Below are 14,799 nucleotides of genomic sequence, written 5' to 3' on the forward strand. Positions count from 1 at the left end.
ACACCGGGATAATGGACACTCACATTGGGACGATGTACACACTCAGGCTGAGACGATGCACACTCACACTGGGACGATGCACACTCACACCGGGATGATGCACACATGGATCACGATGATGTGCACTCAGACTGGATTGCTGCACGCACTCACTACCGGGAGGATGCCCACCCACACCGGGAGCTGCGCCTGCGCGCCCCGCCGGCCAAGACGGCGCTCCCCGGTTGGCCCCGCGGCTGCCCGGCAACGGCGGCGGCGGCGCGGGGAGCGGGGCCGTGCCGGGCCGTGCCGAGCCGTGCCGGGCCGTGCCGCAGCCATGTCGGTGCGGACGCTGCCGCTGCTGTTCCTCAACCTGGGCGGCGAGATGCTCTACATCCTGGACCAGCGGCTGCGCGCCCAGAGCATCCCGGGCGAGAAGGCGCGCAAAGGTGAGCGCCCGCGGGCCCCTCCGCTCCCCGGGCAGGGCTCTGCCCCCCTGCCGCCTCCCTGCCGCCTCCCCGGAGCTTCCCGGATGCCTCAGAGTGAACTAGGCTGCGAAAGACCTTTAATATACCCGGCCCAAGCCATGCCTGGCACCCCCTCACAGCTAAACCCTGGCACTCAGTGCCACCTCCGGTCTGTGTTTAAACACCCCAGGGACAGTGACTCCACCCCTCCCTGGGCAGACCATTCCATCTCCCAGCCACTCTTTCCGTGAATAATTTTATTTTTTTTTTTCTGATGTCTAACCTGACCTTCCCTGGGCGCAGTAAGGCTGTGTGCTCCCCTGCCAGCCGTGGGGACACGCTGCGCTGTCACCAGAGGATGCTGCGAACCCCCCCTGCCCCGATCTCTGCAATTACCGCAGTAATTATCGCAGAAACCAGCCCTCAGTGTTCTGTGCTCTCCACTCAGCTCAGTGAAGTTCTGTGCTGGGAACAGCCCGAGGCTGCGCTGAGGCTGCTTTGGGAGGTTCTCACCCAGGAGGAGAAAGTGGAGTCGGTGTTGGTGTTTCCGTGCTCAATTCGGGGGTTAAAGCTTCAGAAATGCACTTCTGGACTCAAAATCACCCAGGATTTGGTTATGCCAGCCCAGCTCCTGGGCTGTTTGGGGCAGGCCAGGTTGCTTTGCAATGGGAAGGAGTTTCCAGGAATAAATTTATAATTGTCATGCAGAGATTCAAATACCACTACAGCTCCTGAAACCCTTGTCTGGCTTTTAATACAATCTCATTTGGCCAAAATCCTTGTACAAACAGAGCCTCGTGTCTTCACGTGGGCCATGAAACTCCAGCTCCCAGCCAAGCACCTCTGAATTTACCACTTCAATTTTTTTTTTTTTGCTTTACAAGTCCTTGCACCTCTCTGTCAGGGCATGGGGAATGTGCCTTGAGAAGCTCTGTGGTGTTTTAATAAAAAATCAACGTGGTATGAGCTTGGTATTGTTATCCCTTCTGCCTGTCCTTTATGAAGTGCTAAACAACAAATGGTTCACTGTGTAATTGTTGTATTGTTTGTGAGGGGGAAATTTGTAATTATTCATGTGTGTCCTGATGAGGGAATGATGTGACAGAAGTTTACTGCTGTTCATTCAGGGACAAGTTTAGGATTTTAGCTAAATTAAATCTTGGTGGAGTATCTCAGCAGGAGAATTGGCCTGTTTTGGTTTGTCCACGCATGGATTTTTTTTTTCTTCTTCCAAAAAATTGTGTGTTAATTTCACTGAGATGTGGTTCATCCACACTGAGGTGTTTGTTGTTCACTCAAATGTTGGTTACTTTAAGTGCAAAATACAGCTGAAAACTACCCAAGCTCATGCAAAGGATAAAATTTGATGTGCACTGAAGCAGCAGGATTTTATCCAAGGGGAGGGTGAGGTTCTTGTTCGGTGCTGAATGCTGATGAGACGAGACAAAATCCACTAGTTAGCTTCTTTTCTTTTTAAGTTTATTTCTTTCTATTTTCTTTTCTTCTCCTTGCAACTCTTGTTCTTACATCTTGAACTGCTGTTTTGTTTTATATGCTTCGTGTAGATGAATGGACAGATGTGGACAGGAAACGAGGTACAGTAACTGCTGGCTGCATGCACCAGTCCAACCCCACGTGCACACCTGGGGCTCATCGTGCCTGAACACCTGAGGCTGTTCCTGCAGCCTTCAGTCAGTCTCACAAATGAACAAGAATGCTCACCTTAAACGCCCTTTTGACTGTAAATCAGTGAAAAAAAAACAGACCATATCTTAAAATCATATGGCTTCAAAAATCAGCTGTTAATTTAACCAAGAATATGAATGGATCAAAGCTTTTTATGCTGGTGGTCTTGCCTGCAAAAATGGTATTTGTGTTTCTTTACCACTGTTTTCATGCAAGCATGTAATTGTGTGAGCATTGTGCAGGTCGTTTTTCTGCTTAAACGCAGGAATCTTGAGTGTATTCCATTTTCCAAGGTTTTATCTGATGCATTGCTCAGGGTTTGGACAGGTGAACTCCAGGGATGATCGAAGGCATTCCCACCCCAGCTGCTTGACCCTGGTGGTCACACCTGGCACAGTCATCCCAAAGGAGCAGGAGCCCACAGCTCATCCTGGCTGCAGGGAGCCTGAGGGGGGATTGAGCCCTCGGGTGTTTCCCTCTGGAATCTGCCCTGGAACAGGAGCCTGCAGCGAGGGCAGTGCTGAGGAATGAGGAAATGAATCTCTTGGATCTCAGGTTTTTGCTCAGTGAGCATGAGCTGCTTACAGGGTCCTTCTCAGCAGCCCTTTTTTAATAGGGATTAAGGTTGTGATTGGTGTTTTGCAAAATAAGCATCATTTGGGTAGGTTTTAATATTTACTGAAGGTAAATGCTGATGTCCTGGAGTCTGCCCCAGCTGTTTTCTTACCATTACACCCTGTTTCCAGGCACACCCTTTAACTCACAAGTCCAGGGACAGATTCCATCCCATCCCAAACAAGGAGGAGCTGCCCAGAGCTGGCAGGTAGGGACACAGGGGCAGGTCCCAGGCTGACCCTTCCCTTCTCCTGTGAGAGAGAGCACTTTGCTCAGTGCTCCAGGGGATCTCAGGAGGGCTCTGATGTCACCCCTGGGCTGTCACTGATGGAGCAGTGACAAGGTCCCTGAGGAGCCACGAGCCTGTGGCACTCAGGGTGACTGCCCAGAGCTCACAATGTTCCTTCTGCTGCCCCAAACATCCTCCAGAGGCACCAGCACCACCCAGGCCTGGCTCCAGCCTCATGCCATGCATCCCAGCCATGCCAGTGACACGTGCTGTGTGTCACCAGAGGCTTGGTGTGGGGAGGCCAAAGCCACCATCACCCCCAGCTTCAGCCCTGTCCATCACACTGGTTATACTGGTTTCCCTCCTCTCACCCCAGCTGATGACCTCCCCTCTCTGCTCAGTTGCTTTTTCTGTGTTGCTTGTGCCATGTCCCTGGGCCAGTGCTCCTGTGTCACCTGCCATGGCCACTCCAGGGCCCCCTGAGGCCTTTGCTGTGTCATTATCAAACATGTGAGAGATTTATGATCAATTTGCCCTTTACTATTATTTTTTTATGTCTTTCTCAGTTCTTTTTATAGCCCACACAAGAGGTTTTAGTTTATGGCTGTGGTTTTTCTGTTGAAAAATCAGTGTACTGGGAGGTGTCTGTCTCCTGCTGGTTTGGGTTGTTTGTGGCTCTCCAAAGACAGGAGAAGTCTTTCTGTGGGCAGCACACACAAGCAGCTTAAAAATATTTTCCTTAATAGCAATATAAAGCAGAAGTTTTATTTTTGTCATAATTGATTCCCTGCAAAATTAACTATATACCAATATATTTTATTTTCTCCATGAAAAATAGAGGATTTCTGCCTGAGATTGCAAGTAGGGATTGTTTTATGGCCAGTTTATTTGAAAGGAAGGGAGGAAGGACTTTTTTCCCATTTTTAATTCGGTATATTCCTAGTTCAGGCTGCTCAGGAGCTGAGGTCTGTCTGTGGTTTTGGGGTGTTTAAACCAGGACCAGGGAGCCCTGCCAGGTTCAGCAGGGGGGCTGCTGAGCTGTGTGTGAGGAACCTGTAAGCAGCAGGTTTAGGGAGGAAAGGGAATCACTTCAGGAGGCCTCTGCCCTTGGGAACAGAGCTCTCCCTGCCCAGGCTCCCAGCAGTCCCCAGGGAGTTCATCCTCTGGGAAATTACCTTTGTTTTGTCTGTTGGGTAGGACAGGTGTGAAAAGCCAGGAGTCTGACCCCCCAGGGAATCATTAGGGCAATAACTCAAACCATTGGTCACTGCCACTCTCGTTCACTTTTTTTTATTTTCTTTTTTTTAAAATTATTTATTCTGAGTTTTTCCTAATCCACAAGAATTGTCTGGCATTATGAGCTTTGTAAGAGTCATCTGCTTAGGAAAATCCACACTTGTACAGTAATCTGTGACCTGATGTATTCATTTACCTTTTTTTTTTTTGATAGAGGAATAAATGTTTATTGATGATAACTCTTTAGAGTGTCTCAGGGAGATAATAGAAGTGGCAGACCCAGCACAAAAGCTCAGGTGCTGCATCTGCTTGAAGCACTGCACAATGTTTTCCATCTTGTTTGCATTAGAAGCTCAATAACCAGAGCACAGCCCTCACACTCAGCACTCCTGAGCTCTAAGAACTCCTCAGTAACAAAACAGTTCCATGGCTAAATTTACACATTAAAAATTAACCACAAATAAGGAAGTTTGGAGTTCTGCATTTGAAACTCTAGGGCCTGCAGATGTTTCAGCTGGGAGAGCCCTGAGTGGGTTTATATAGATCCCAGGGATATAAATGCTGTATTAAATACCTGCCAATGTTAATCTGATTGGAATAAAGATTACATTTGAGAGGTTAAAAAATAACCTGTTGAGAGGTTAAAAAAATAGACTGATGGTGGCAGAGGGCGTCGAGGAACAGGCACAGCAAAGATCTACCACAGTGCAAAACACTCTCCTTAGGAAGCGGAACTGCAGCTTTGGTAGATAATAACACATCAGAGCAGCCTGCAAAAAACACCATTTAAAAATGAAAAGTGCCAACCACAGCTGTAAAACCAGGGCAAACAGGGCGTGCTGCCTTCAGCTCAGGTGGCATTTGTGCCCTGGGGACAGCAGGTGGCTGAGCCCAGGTGGGGCTGGGGCAGAGCTGGATCCAGAGGTGCTGCTCCCCTGTCCTGCTGTGCCCCTGGGATGGAGCAGGAGCACGCTGCTCTGGAGCAAACCACAGAGCCTAACTTTGTCTTTGCAGTCATGAACGACATCATCAGCACCATGTTCAACAAAAAATTCATGGAGGAGCTGTTCAAGCCCCAGGACCTGTACTCCAAGAAAGCCCTGCGCACCGTGTACGACCGGCTGGCTCACGCCTCCATCATGAGGCTCAACCAGGCCAGCATGGACAAGGTGAGAGTCCTGCTGCCAGCCTGCCCCTGCTGCACTCCCCAGCTGCCCTTCACAGTTTCTGCTGTACTATTTAACCCATGATTTTTCAATTTTGAAGTATTTTGGAAAAGCTTTTCTTGTGAAAATGGTTCTCTGTCACATTCACATTCTCTGAAAAATCCCTTCACCCAGGATTTTTCTCCTGAGAAGCCTCAGAGAAAAAGGAAAACAAATTCTTATCTCATTTGATTCTCCTGTGTTGTACTCATGTGTGGAATGTGTTTGGAGATTGTTTACCCACAGGTGATTGTCTGATTGCATTCTGCTGTGAGTTGTTTTCACTCATTGCCCACTTGGGGCCAGGCTGTGTCAGGACTCTGGAGAGAGTCATGAGTTTTTATTATTATCTTTTTAGCATTCAGTAAGTATCCTTTCTGTATTCTTTAGTATAGTATTCTTTAATATAATATAGTATCATAAAATAATAAATTAGCCTTCTGAGAACATGGAGTCAGATTCATCATTCCTTCTTTCATTGGAGCACCCACAAGTAGTTCTTGGCCAAGGAAGTCCATGGTGGTATCAGCTGCTTCAGAATTATTTCTGCTAAATATTTGATTTGAACAAGTTCACTGAGCAGAGGTCTTGTTTTTTAGGAAAGGAAGGTAAAATGATTCCTTGTGCCACAGGCAGGCACTGGCCTGACAGAACCCCTCTCTCCATGAACCCCTCTCTCCATGAATCCCTCTCTCCATGCCCAGGAGGTTCCTCTGTGACAGGACCAACACTCCTGTGTTCCTTTGCAGCTCTACGACCTCATGACTATGGCCTTCAAATACCAAGTGCTGCTGTGCCCCCGGCCCAGGGACATTCTGCTGGTCACCTTCAACCACCTGGATGCCATCAAGGATTTCATCTCCGACTCCCCTGGCATTCTGAACCAGGTGGATGAGACCTTCCGGCGGCTGATCGAGGTAAGAAAGAATCCTCATTCACTGTGGTTTGATTTTATGGGTTTTTTACCTCTTAAGAGATTAAATACTGCATTGGAGAGGGCTGTGAGTCAACTGGTATTTTTCTACTTGCCCAGTTTGAATCAATGTGTTGCTTATTCAGCCTGATTTAAGTCTCCACTGATTTCAGCAGAAATTAAATCAGACTTTTAGTGGCAGACAATAATTATTGATAATGACCAGCAACCCCCTTAGAGCATCTCTGCTCCCCCTCTGTGTGGATCAGAATATTCAGCTGTACTTGCTTGTTCCCTCTCTCCCTGGGTGGGACATGGCACACCTGTAACCCTTTCATGATGATTTTCCTTTTCCAGACCTACAACTGTCTCTCTGATGGTGAATTCCAGCTCATCAGACAAACACTTCTCATTTTCTTCCAGGACATGCACATCAGGGTAAGAGCACAATCCAACTAGGCAGGGAGAATGACAAGGAGTTTGGGGCTGGAATATAAAGGGATTTGCTTATAAACACTGCAGGTTTGGGTTTGTTGTTTGTGCTTTTCAGTCATCTTGATGTGCTTGTAATTGCAGTCAAATTTCACAAATTGAGCACATATAGTGCAATAATGCTGAATAATTCTGCAATATGATGAAAAAAGGAATCTCTGCTAGTGTGATTTGCTGATTGATAAATCTGTTTTTCCTTTTAGAAGAAACTTGATAGGAAACCTGAGCATGAAGTCTTGATGTTCTCTAAACAAATTGGTCACACTCATGTGCATGAACAGGATGTAGATTTTAATATAATTTTTTTTTATATTAGGTCAGTGTGCCCATCCTCTGGACCACAATTCCACATCACTGCCTTTGTAAATACATCCCTACACAGATCAAGAGCTCTGGGAACCCTTCCCCAACACAGGCAGAGAGGCTCAAGCTCAGATTTCAGGGAATTTGGATGGGAAGGTCCCTGGGGATTTCCCCAGGGTGTGATTGTGATGTCCCTTTGCAGGTCTCCATCTTCCTGAAGGATAAAGTGCAAAACTCCAACGGTCGCTTCGTGCTGCCAATCTCAGGGCCTGTCCCGTGGGGCACAGAGGTGCCAGGGCTCATCAGGTGAGCTGGTGCCAGTGTGGGGCTGCCAGGGAGCAGCATCTCGTGCCAGAGGGCTCAGGAGTCCAGCTCCAGCTGCCATTCCTGTTGCATGGATAGCTGAATCTGCAGTACATACTATTTAAGAGATTATTATTATTATTATTATCATCATCATCATCATCATCATCATTACCATTATCATTATAATTATTATCATTATGGTTTTTTATTATTTTTATTTTCTTTTTCTTATATTATATTATTATTACTATTTAGTACTATTTAAAGGGCAGAATTTGGGACTAAGTCACCCAGCAATGAAATGCTGAGCTGCTTTTGGGAGTTTCCTATCATAATAAATTAGCTATTATTAATTTATCCCATAACAGTGGCATTTAGCAATGTACAGAATTATTAATATTATTATACAGAATATTATTATTATACACAATATAATGTTGTTATTATACAAAATTATTTACTATTATTATTATTGTTGTTGTTGTTGTTATTGTTATTATACAGAATAGAGTTTTATTCCCCTTGCACAGAAAGCAGAGGAACTAGGTACTAAAATCAGGACTGAAGCCACTAAATGTTTCAATAATGCCTCGTTTTTAAGGATATTCAATCACAAAGGAGTGGAAGTTAAAAGGGCTGAGTTCACCACTGCTGGGAATTATGTCACTCCACAAAGGGAAGGATCTTTTGAGCTTTATGGAGACAGAGTCCTCAAACTTGGAACTAATATGTAAGTAATTTTTGTTCCGTGTAGAAGCCTGAACCAAATGCTGATGGATTGGTCAGAAGCACATCTTCAGCCTGGTGTGGTTTTGGCCTCTTCTGTTATTAATTATCAGGTTGACTTTGTTACAAGGTGCTGTCCTGCACCAGGACAGGTGTGGAGAGTGTATAAAGAGCTGCAAAAACCAGCAAAACTTTGATTTATGTCCACAGTGGAGCTGAGGAAAGAGTGTTCTCACCTGGTGCTGCATCTCATGTGAAGTGTCATTTAATGTAACCACAGTCAAGAAATCCTCTCTGTTCTCCATGTTTGCCTCAATGTACATTTTCCATCCAGAGAGATCTCTGTTCCTTCTCACAGCTTTGTTCCCCACACACCTTGCTGCCTCACTATTGCACCACACTCAGCTGCAATTTCTCATTGCAGTTGTTCAGTCTTCAGGAAAACATCTTAAAATGCTGTGCTCTCCCTCTGGTTGCTGTACCTGGTCCCAGAACAAGCTGTTCTTCCCCGTGTGTTTTCCCTCCAGGTACAGCGTGACCCGGCCAGTGGAGACACACATGTCAGGCTCATCCAAAAACCTGGCATCCCAGGCAAAGGTCAGTGTTGTTCTCCTCCTGTCAGTGCTTAAACTGGCCAAATTCTTAGTCTATAGATGTGGCATAAGGTCAGGGAAGATTTTCTGGCGTTCTCAGAGCCTCATCCAATCCTCCCCAGTCCTTTGAAGCCAGGGCATGTTTTCCCAAAGAATCCACATGCTCCTGCAAGGATGTGCTTGCTTCCATTTTAATCTCCTCAGAAAACAGAAAGTTGGCTTTACAGATTTCTCATCTGTCCACTTTAGCTGGAAAAGTATCTTGTGCTGATTCAAGCAACCATTTCCAGTATGGAGCTGGTGATTACTGTGGTTATCTGCACAATCTGTCCCAGGAATAACAGGGAAATAAATGTGTTTATATCCCTCTGAAGGGACATGAATGGAATATAGAAATATATGGAGGACATATATGGAATATCAAAGCTCCTTGCAGCCCCAGGTAATTGCCCAACGAGCCCATTGCTGTTTCCTGCAGGAGAACATAGCTCCCAACCCTCTTGCTAAAGAAGAGCTGAACTTTTTGGCCCGGCTGCTGGGAGGTTTGGACATCCAGAAACCCGCTGGAGGCGAGTCGGGATTTCGGCTGAACTTGTTCACCAGCGACGAGGAGGAGGAGTATGCTGGAGTCCTTCTGGGTTTGGGTTTGGGGTGCCCTGTGGGGAGCCCTGCAGAGCAAAGCTGGCCCTCAAGAGCCTTAGGGTCAGAGCAGTGTGTTGTTATCCTGCTCCAGGTGTCTCCTGTGATGCAGCTTTTCCCCCAGTGCTGGACAGAAATATCCCTCCAGCCAGGATGTTTCTGTCTGCTTGTTTCTGCTGCAGAAATATTCCTGCTCTTCTACACTTAACTAAAATATCTAGGACAGGGAGAAGCCTCCAAACTGGGGTGAATACTTTAATTTGCCAAGTAGGAGCAGAGGCATTGCCAAACTTCATGGAATTCTAGAATGGTTTGGGTTGGAAGGGACCTTAGGGATCCTCTAATTCCACTCTGCCATGGAAGGGACACCTTCCAGTAGACCAGGCTGCTTCAAGCCCTGTCCAGTCTGACCCTGTGAGCATCCTCTGAGCATCATTTGTGCCTACAGGAGGCAGATGAAGCCTGATTTTTATCATTTCCTTATACATCTTCATGGGATTAACCACTCTTCTCGTGTTTTTAACCAAGGCACGCTGCACAGACCAGACCAGAGGAGTTGTCCTACAAGGTTATCAACATTGAAGCCACACAGGTACGTATGTGGAAACTCACAGGTATGTTTCACATCACTGATTTTCACCATCCCTGCCTCACTGAGGGCCGTGTTTCACCCAGAGCAGGAACTTAAAAATACATTTTCCCCATTTAACTTAAGCTCATAACTACGTAATTGCCAATTTTCTGCCAAGACAATGGAATTGGTGAATATTTACTGAGAAAACTTGAATCCTGACAAACACCAGAGCAAGTTTTTAGCGGACTTGGGTGCAGAAGGGGCATCAGGGGAGGTGTAGAAGGTGTCCCCCGGGAGCCCAGCCCCGGGGGCGCTGAGCGCGGTGTGTTGTGTCCCGCAGGAGCCGGCGCGGCGGGCGGAGCTGTCCCGCATCCTGGGCGAGCTGGACGTGGCGGAGCCGCGCCCGGGCAGCGCCGAGAAGGGCGAGGACCTGCTGGCACTGATGGACGGGCTCTGAGCGCGACACGGGGACAGCGGGACGTTGGGACAAGCGGACAGCGGGACACGCGGATACCGGGGCATCGGAACATGGGGACACGCGGACACCGGGACATTGGGACAAGCGGACAACGGGACACCGGGACACGCGGACACCGGGACACAAGGACATTGGGACACGCGGACACACGGACATTGGGACAAGCGGACAGCGGGACACGCGGATACCGCGGCATCGGAACATTGGGACACGCGGACACCGGGACATTGGGACAAGCGGACAGCGGGACACGCGGATACCGGGGCATCGGAACATTGGGACACGCGGACACCGGGACATTGGGACAAGCGGACAGCGGGACACGCCGACAACGGGACATTGGGACATTGGGACACGCGGACAATGATACACAGGGACAATGGGACACGCGGACATAGGGACATTGGGACATTGGGACACGCGGACACCGGGACATTGGGACAAGCGGACAGCGGGACACGCCGACAACGGGACATAGGGACATTGGGACACGCGGACAATGATACACAGGGCCAATGGGACACGCGGACATAGGGACATTGGGACAAGTGGACAGCGGGACACGCCGACACCGGGACATAAGGACACCGGGACACGCGGACAACGGGACATAGGGACATTGAGACACGCGGACAGTGGGACATAGGGACAAGCCGACAACGGGACACCGGGGCACGCGGACAGTGGGGCATAGGGACAATGGGACACGCGGACACCGGGACATAAGGACAACGGGACATAGGGACATTGGGACACGCGGACAGTGATACATAGGGACAATGGGACACCGGGACAGACGGACACCGCGCGTGGCCGCCCCGCCCCTTCCAGCCGCGGGCGGGGCGGGGCGAGGGGCGGGGCCGCGCGTGCGCGAGGGGCGGGGCAGCGCGGGCCAGCGCGCGGGAAGGCGGCGGCGGCGCGTGAGTGCGGGGGGGGCCCGGTGTGCGGGACGGGAACGGGAACGGGGACAGGGACAGCGGGGCACCGGGAGGGGACAGCGAGCGTGGAGGGGGGGGTGAGGGCAGGGAACAGGAACCTGTGCCAGGGGGGTGGGCGAGGGGAATGGGAGTGACTGGGGCGAGGGGCGGCGTGCGGGGAGTGTGCGAGGGATGCTGGAGTGCGAGGGGTGGTGTGAGAGCAGGCGGGTGTGCAGGTGGGTGTGAAAGGAGCCGTGGGTGTGCAGGTGAGTGTGAAAGGAGCCGTGGGTGTGCAGGTGGCCGTGTGACCGGTTCTACGTGTGCAGGTGAGAGTGCGAGGGGCGAGGTGTGAGCGTGCAGGTGAGCGATCGAGGGCTGGTCCATGTTCAGGTGTGTGTGCAGGGTTTGCTCCGTGGGCAGGTGTGTGTGCAGGGGCTCATCCGTGTTCAGGTGTGTGTGTTCAGGGCTTGGTCCATGTTCAGGTGTGTGTGCAGGGCTTGCTCCGTGGGCAGGTGTGTGTGCAGGGGCTCATCCGTGTTCAGGTGTGTGTGTTCAGGGCTTGGTCCATGTTCAGGTGTGCGTGCAGGGGGGTTGGTTCATATTCAGGTTTGTGTTCAGGGGTTAGGCTCTGGGCAGGATATGGTCCATGGGCAGATGTGTGTGCAAGGAATGGTTCATGTTTAGGTGTGTGTGCAGGGGTTGGTTCATGTTCAGGTGTGTGTGCAATGGTTGGTCTGTGGGCAGGATTTGGTCCATATGCAGGGATTGCTCTATGTTCAGGGGTCAGTCCATGTTCAGGTGTGTCTGATGGGGTCGGTCCATGTTGAGGGTTTGGTCCATGTTCAGGTGTGTGTGCAGGGGTCAGTCCATGTTCAGGGGTCGGTACATGTTCAGGGTTTGGTCCATGTTCAGATGTGTGTGTAGGGGTCGGTCCATGTTCAGGTGTGTGTGCAGGGCTTGGCCCATGGTCAGGGTTTGGTCCATGTTCAGGGTTTGGTCCATGTTCAGATGTGTGTGTAGGGGTCGGTCCATGTTCAGGTGTGTGTGCAGGGCTTGGCCCATGGTCAGGGTTTGGTCCATGTTCAGATGTGTGTGCAGTGGCTGGTCCATGTTCAGGGTTTGGTCCATGTTCAGGTATGTAGCAGGAGCTGGCCCATGTTGAGGTGTGTGTGCCGGGGTTGGTGCGTGGGCAGGATTTGGTCCATGTTCAGGTCCATGCTCAGGGTTTGGTCCATGTTCAGGTGTGTGTGCAGGGCTTGGCCCATGGGCAAGGGTTGGTCCATGTTCAGGTGTGTGTGCAGGGGTCAGTCCATGTTCAGGGTTTGGTCCATGTTCAGGTGTGTGTGCAGGGGTCAGTCCATGTTCAGGGGTCGGTACATGTTCAGGTCCATGCTCAGGGTTTGGTCCATGTTCAGGTGTGTGTGCAGGAGCTGGCCCATGTTGAGGTGTGTGTGCAGGGGTTGGTCCGTGGGCAGGATGTGGTCCATGTTCAGGTCCATGCTCAGGGTTTGGTCCATGTTCAGGTGTGTGTGCAGGGCTTGGCCCATGGGCAAGGGTTGGTCCATGTTCAGGTGTGTGTGCAGGGGTCAGTCCATGTTCAGGGTTTGGTCCATGTTCAGGTGTGTGTGCAGGGGTCAGTCCATGTTCAGGGGTCGGTACATGTTCAGGTCCATGTTCAGGGTTTGGTCCATGTTCAGGTGTGTGTGCAGGAGCTGGCCCATGTTGAGGTGTGTGTGCAGGGGTTGGTCCGTGGGCAGGATGTGGTCCATGTTCAGGGTTTGGTCCATGTTCAGGTGTGTGTGCAGGAGCTGGCCCATGTTCAGTTGTGTGTGCAGGGCTTGGCCCATGGGCAGGGACTGCTCCGTGTGAGGCCCAGCAGGCGGCTGTCCCCAGCCCCTGTCCCCAGCCCCTGTCCCGCCGCAGCCGCCATGGAGGTGAGCCACTCCCTGAAGGAGCGCACCATCGCCGAGAACAGCCTGGTGATCCTGCTGCAGGGCCTGCGCGGCCGCGTCACCACCGTGGAGCTGCGCGACGAGAGCGCGGCCGCGGGGCGCGTCACCAGCGTGGACGCCTTCATGAACGTGCGCCTGGCCCAGGTGACCTTCACGGACCGGCGCGGCGCCGTGTCCCAGCTGGACGAGCTCTTTGTGACCGGCAGGAACATCCGCTACGTGCACATCCCCGACGAGGTGGACATCCGCGCCGCCATCGAGGAGCAGCTGCAGGCCATCCACAGGGTGCGCTACTTCGGCGGCCGCGACAAGGGCCGCAGCGAGTTCCCTCACGCCAAGCACAAGTGAGGGCCAGGGTGGACGTGTCCCTTCGATGGACTGCCAGCTCCCTCTGTCCCACCCAAGGAACGTTTTCCCCCAGGGGTTTGAGGGTGTGCTGTTCCCCCCACCTGCAGAGGAGCAGGACTGGTTTTTGTAGTGAATAATAACACCGCGTAAAGGCTCTCTGGTGTCTCTGCTCGTTTCCTGCTCCGTTGGCAGCAGCTCGTGTCCCTCCTCCAGTGGCCAAAGGACCCTTGGCTGGAGGTGCCATCCCGCTGCCCCAGCTCAGCCTTTCCATGCCCACTGAGCAAAGGATTTGCTGTCACCAGCATGGCCACCCTGGGAGCTGGAGCCGAGCTGGGCAGGGGCTGGTTCTGGTCCGTGCTCATCTTCCTGCTGAGCCACCATTCTGGAAGTGTTCAGCAAGATGAAGGGAGTGAGCACACAGGGAAGGGGCAGCACTGTGTGGCTCAAAAGCAGGAATGTGCTTCACCCAGAACGCTGGCACTGCTGGCTCCTCTGCTTCCTGCCCCTCCATCACCAAACTCTGCGGTGCCACCAAAGTCTGCAGCCTGTTCCCACAGGGACCCCGCGGGACAGGGAGCCGTGTGGCCCCTGCGAGGGAGCTGGGGGCTGAGCCCTGGGGGTGCTTGTTTGCACGGGGCTGGGGCTGGGCAGCAGTGCAGGGGCCCAGCCCGGGGGGTTCCAACCCCGCCAGTCCCAGCCTGGGGCTCAGAGCGCGGGGATTTGGGGGTCCCAGCCCGGGGATCCCAACCCAGGGTGCCCCAATCCGGGGGTCCAAACCCAGGGTGTTCCAACCCAGGGTGCCCCAGTCGGGGGGTCCCAGTCCGGGGGTCCCAGCCCAGGGTACCCCAGTCCGGGGATCCCAGCCCGTCCCAGTCCGGGGGTCCCAGTCCAGGGTGCCCCAATCCGGGGTGCCCCAGTCCGGGGGTCCCAGCCCGTGGTTTCCCAGTCCGGGGTGTCCCAGCCCAGGGTGCCCCAATCCGGGGTGCCCCAGTCCGGGGGTCCCAGCCCGTGGTTTCCCAGTCCGGGGTGTCCCAGCCCAGGGTGCCCCAATCCGGGGTGCCCCATTCCGGGGGTCCCAGCCCGTGGTTTCCCATTCCGGGGGTCCCAGCCCGTGGTTTCCCAGTCCGGGGGTCCCGGTGCC

The 14,799-nt window shown here is 51.9% G+C and overlaps 2 protein-coding genes across 19 annotated transcripts; both read left to right on the forward strand.

The window, feature by feature from the left end:
- Positions 1-199: 199 nt before the first annotated feature.
- On the forward strand, positions 200-10,426 carry OSCP1 (organic solute carrier partner 1). 2 transcript variants are annotated; one of them, XM_064398243.1, is made up of 11 exons: positions 200-428; positions 2,012-2,041; positions 5,227-5,381; positions 6,167-6,334; positions 6,688-6,768; positions 7,328-7,431; positions 8,033-8,161; positions 8,685-8,754; positions 9,229-9,368; positions 9,918-9,981; positions 10,304-10,426. In XM_064398243.1, exons 1-11 carry the CDS (start codon positions 317-319, stop codon positions 10,418-10,420), a joined length of 1,170 nt encoding a protein of 389 aa, XP_064254313.1. In that variant the 5' UTR covers positions 200-316; the 3' UTR covers positions 10,421-10,426. The 2 variants fall into 2 exon arrangements, with proteins under 2 accessions (XP_064254313.1, XP_064254314.1); XM_064398244.1 differs by lacking the exon at positions 2,012-2,041 and having other exon boundaries at positions 202-428.
- Positions 10,427-11,220: 794 nt separating this feature from the next.
- Positions 11,221-13,814, forward strand: LSM10 (LSM10, U7 small nuclear RNA associated). Of its 17 annotated transcripts, none has more exons than XM_064398247.1 (3): positions 11,497-11,624; positions 11,655-12,253; positions 12,667-13,814. In XM_064398247.1, the coding sequence occupies exons 2-3, from the start codon at positions 12,115-12,117 to the stop codon at positions 13,656-13,658; spliced, it is 1,131 nt and encodes a 376-aa protein (XP_064254317.1). In that variant the 5' UTR covers positions 11,497-11,624; positions 11,655-12,114; the 3' UTR covers positions 13,659-13,814. The 17 variants fall into 17 exon arrangements, 16 of the variants coding, with proteins under 16 accessions (XP_064254329.1, XP_064254332.1, XP_064254317.1 ...); XM_064398250.1 differs by having other exon boundaries at positions 11,520-12,253; positions 12,667-13,151; positions 13,182-13,814; XM_064398254.1 differs by having other exon boundaries at positions 11,520-12,253; positions 12,667-13,055; positions 13,182-13,814.
- The last annotated feature ends 985 nt before the right edge of the window (positions 13,815-14,799 follow it).

This window comes from Passer domesticus, chromosome 24 (genome assembly GCF_036417665.1).
Source record: "Passer domesticus isolate bPasDom1 chromosome 24, bPasDom1.hap1, whole genome shotgun sequence".
Taxonomy (NCBI): domain Eukaryota; kingdom Metazoa; phylum Chordata; class Aves; order Passeriformes; family Passeridae; genus Passer; species Passer domesticus.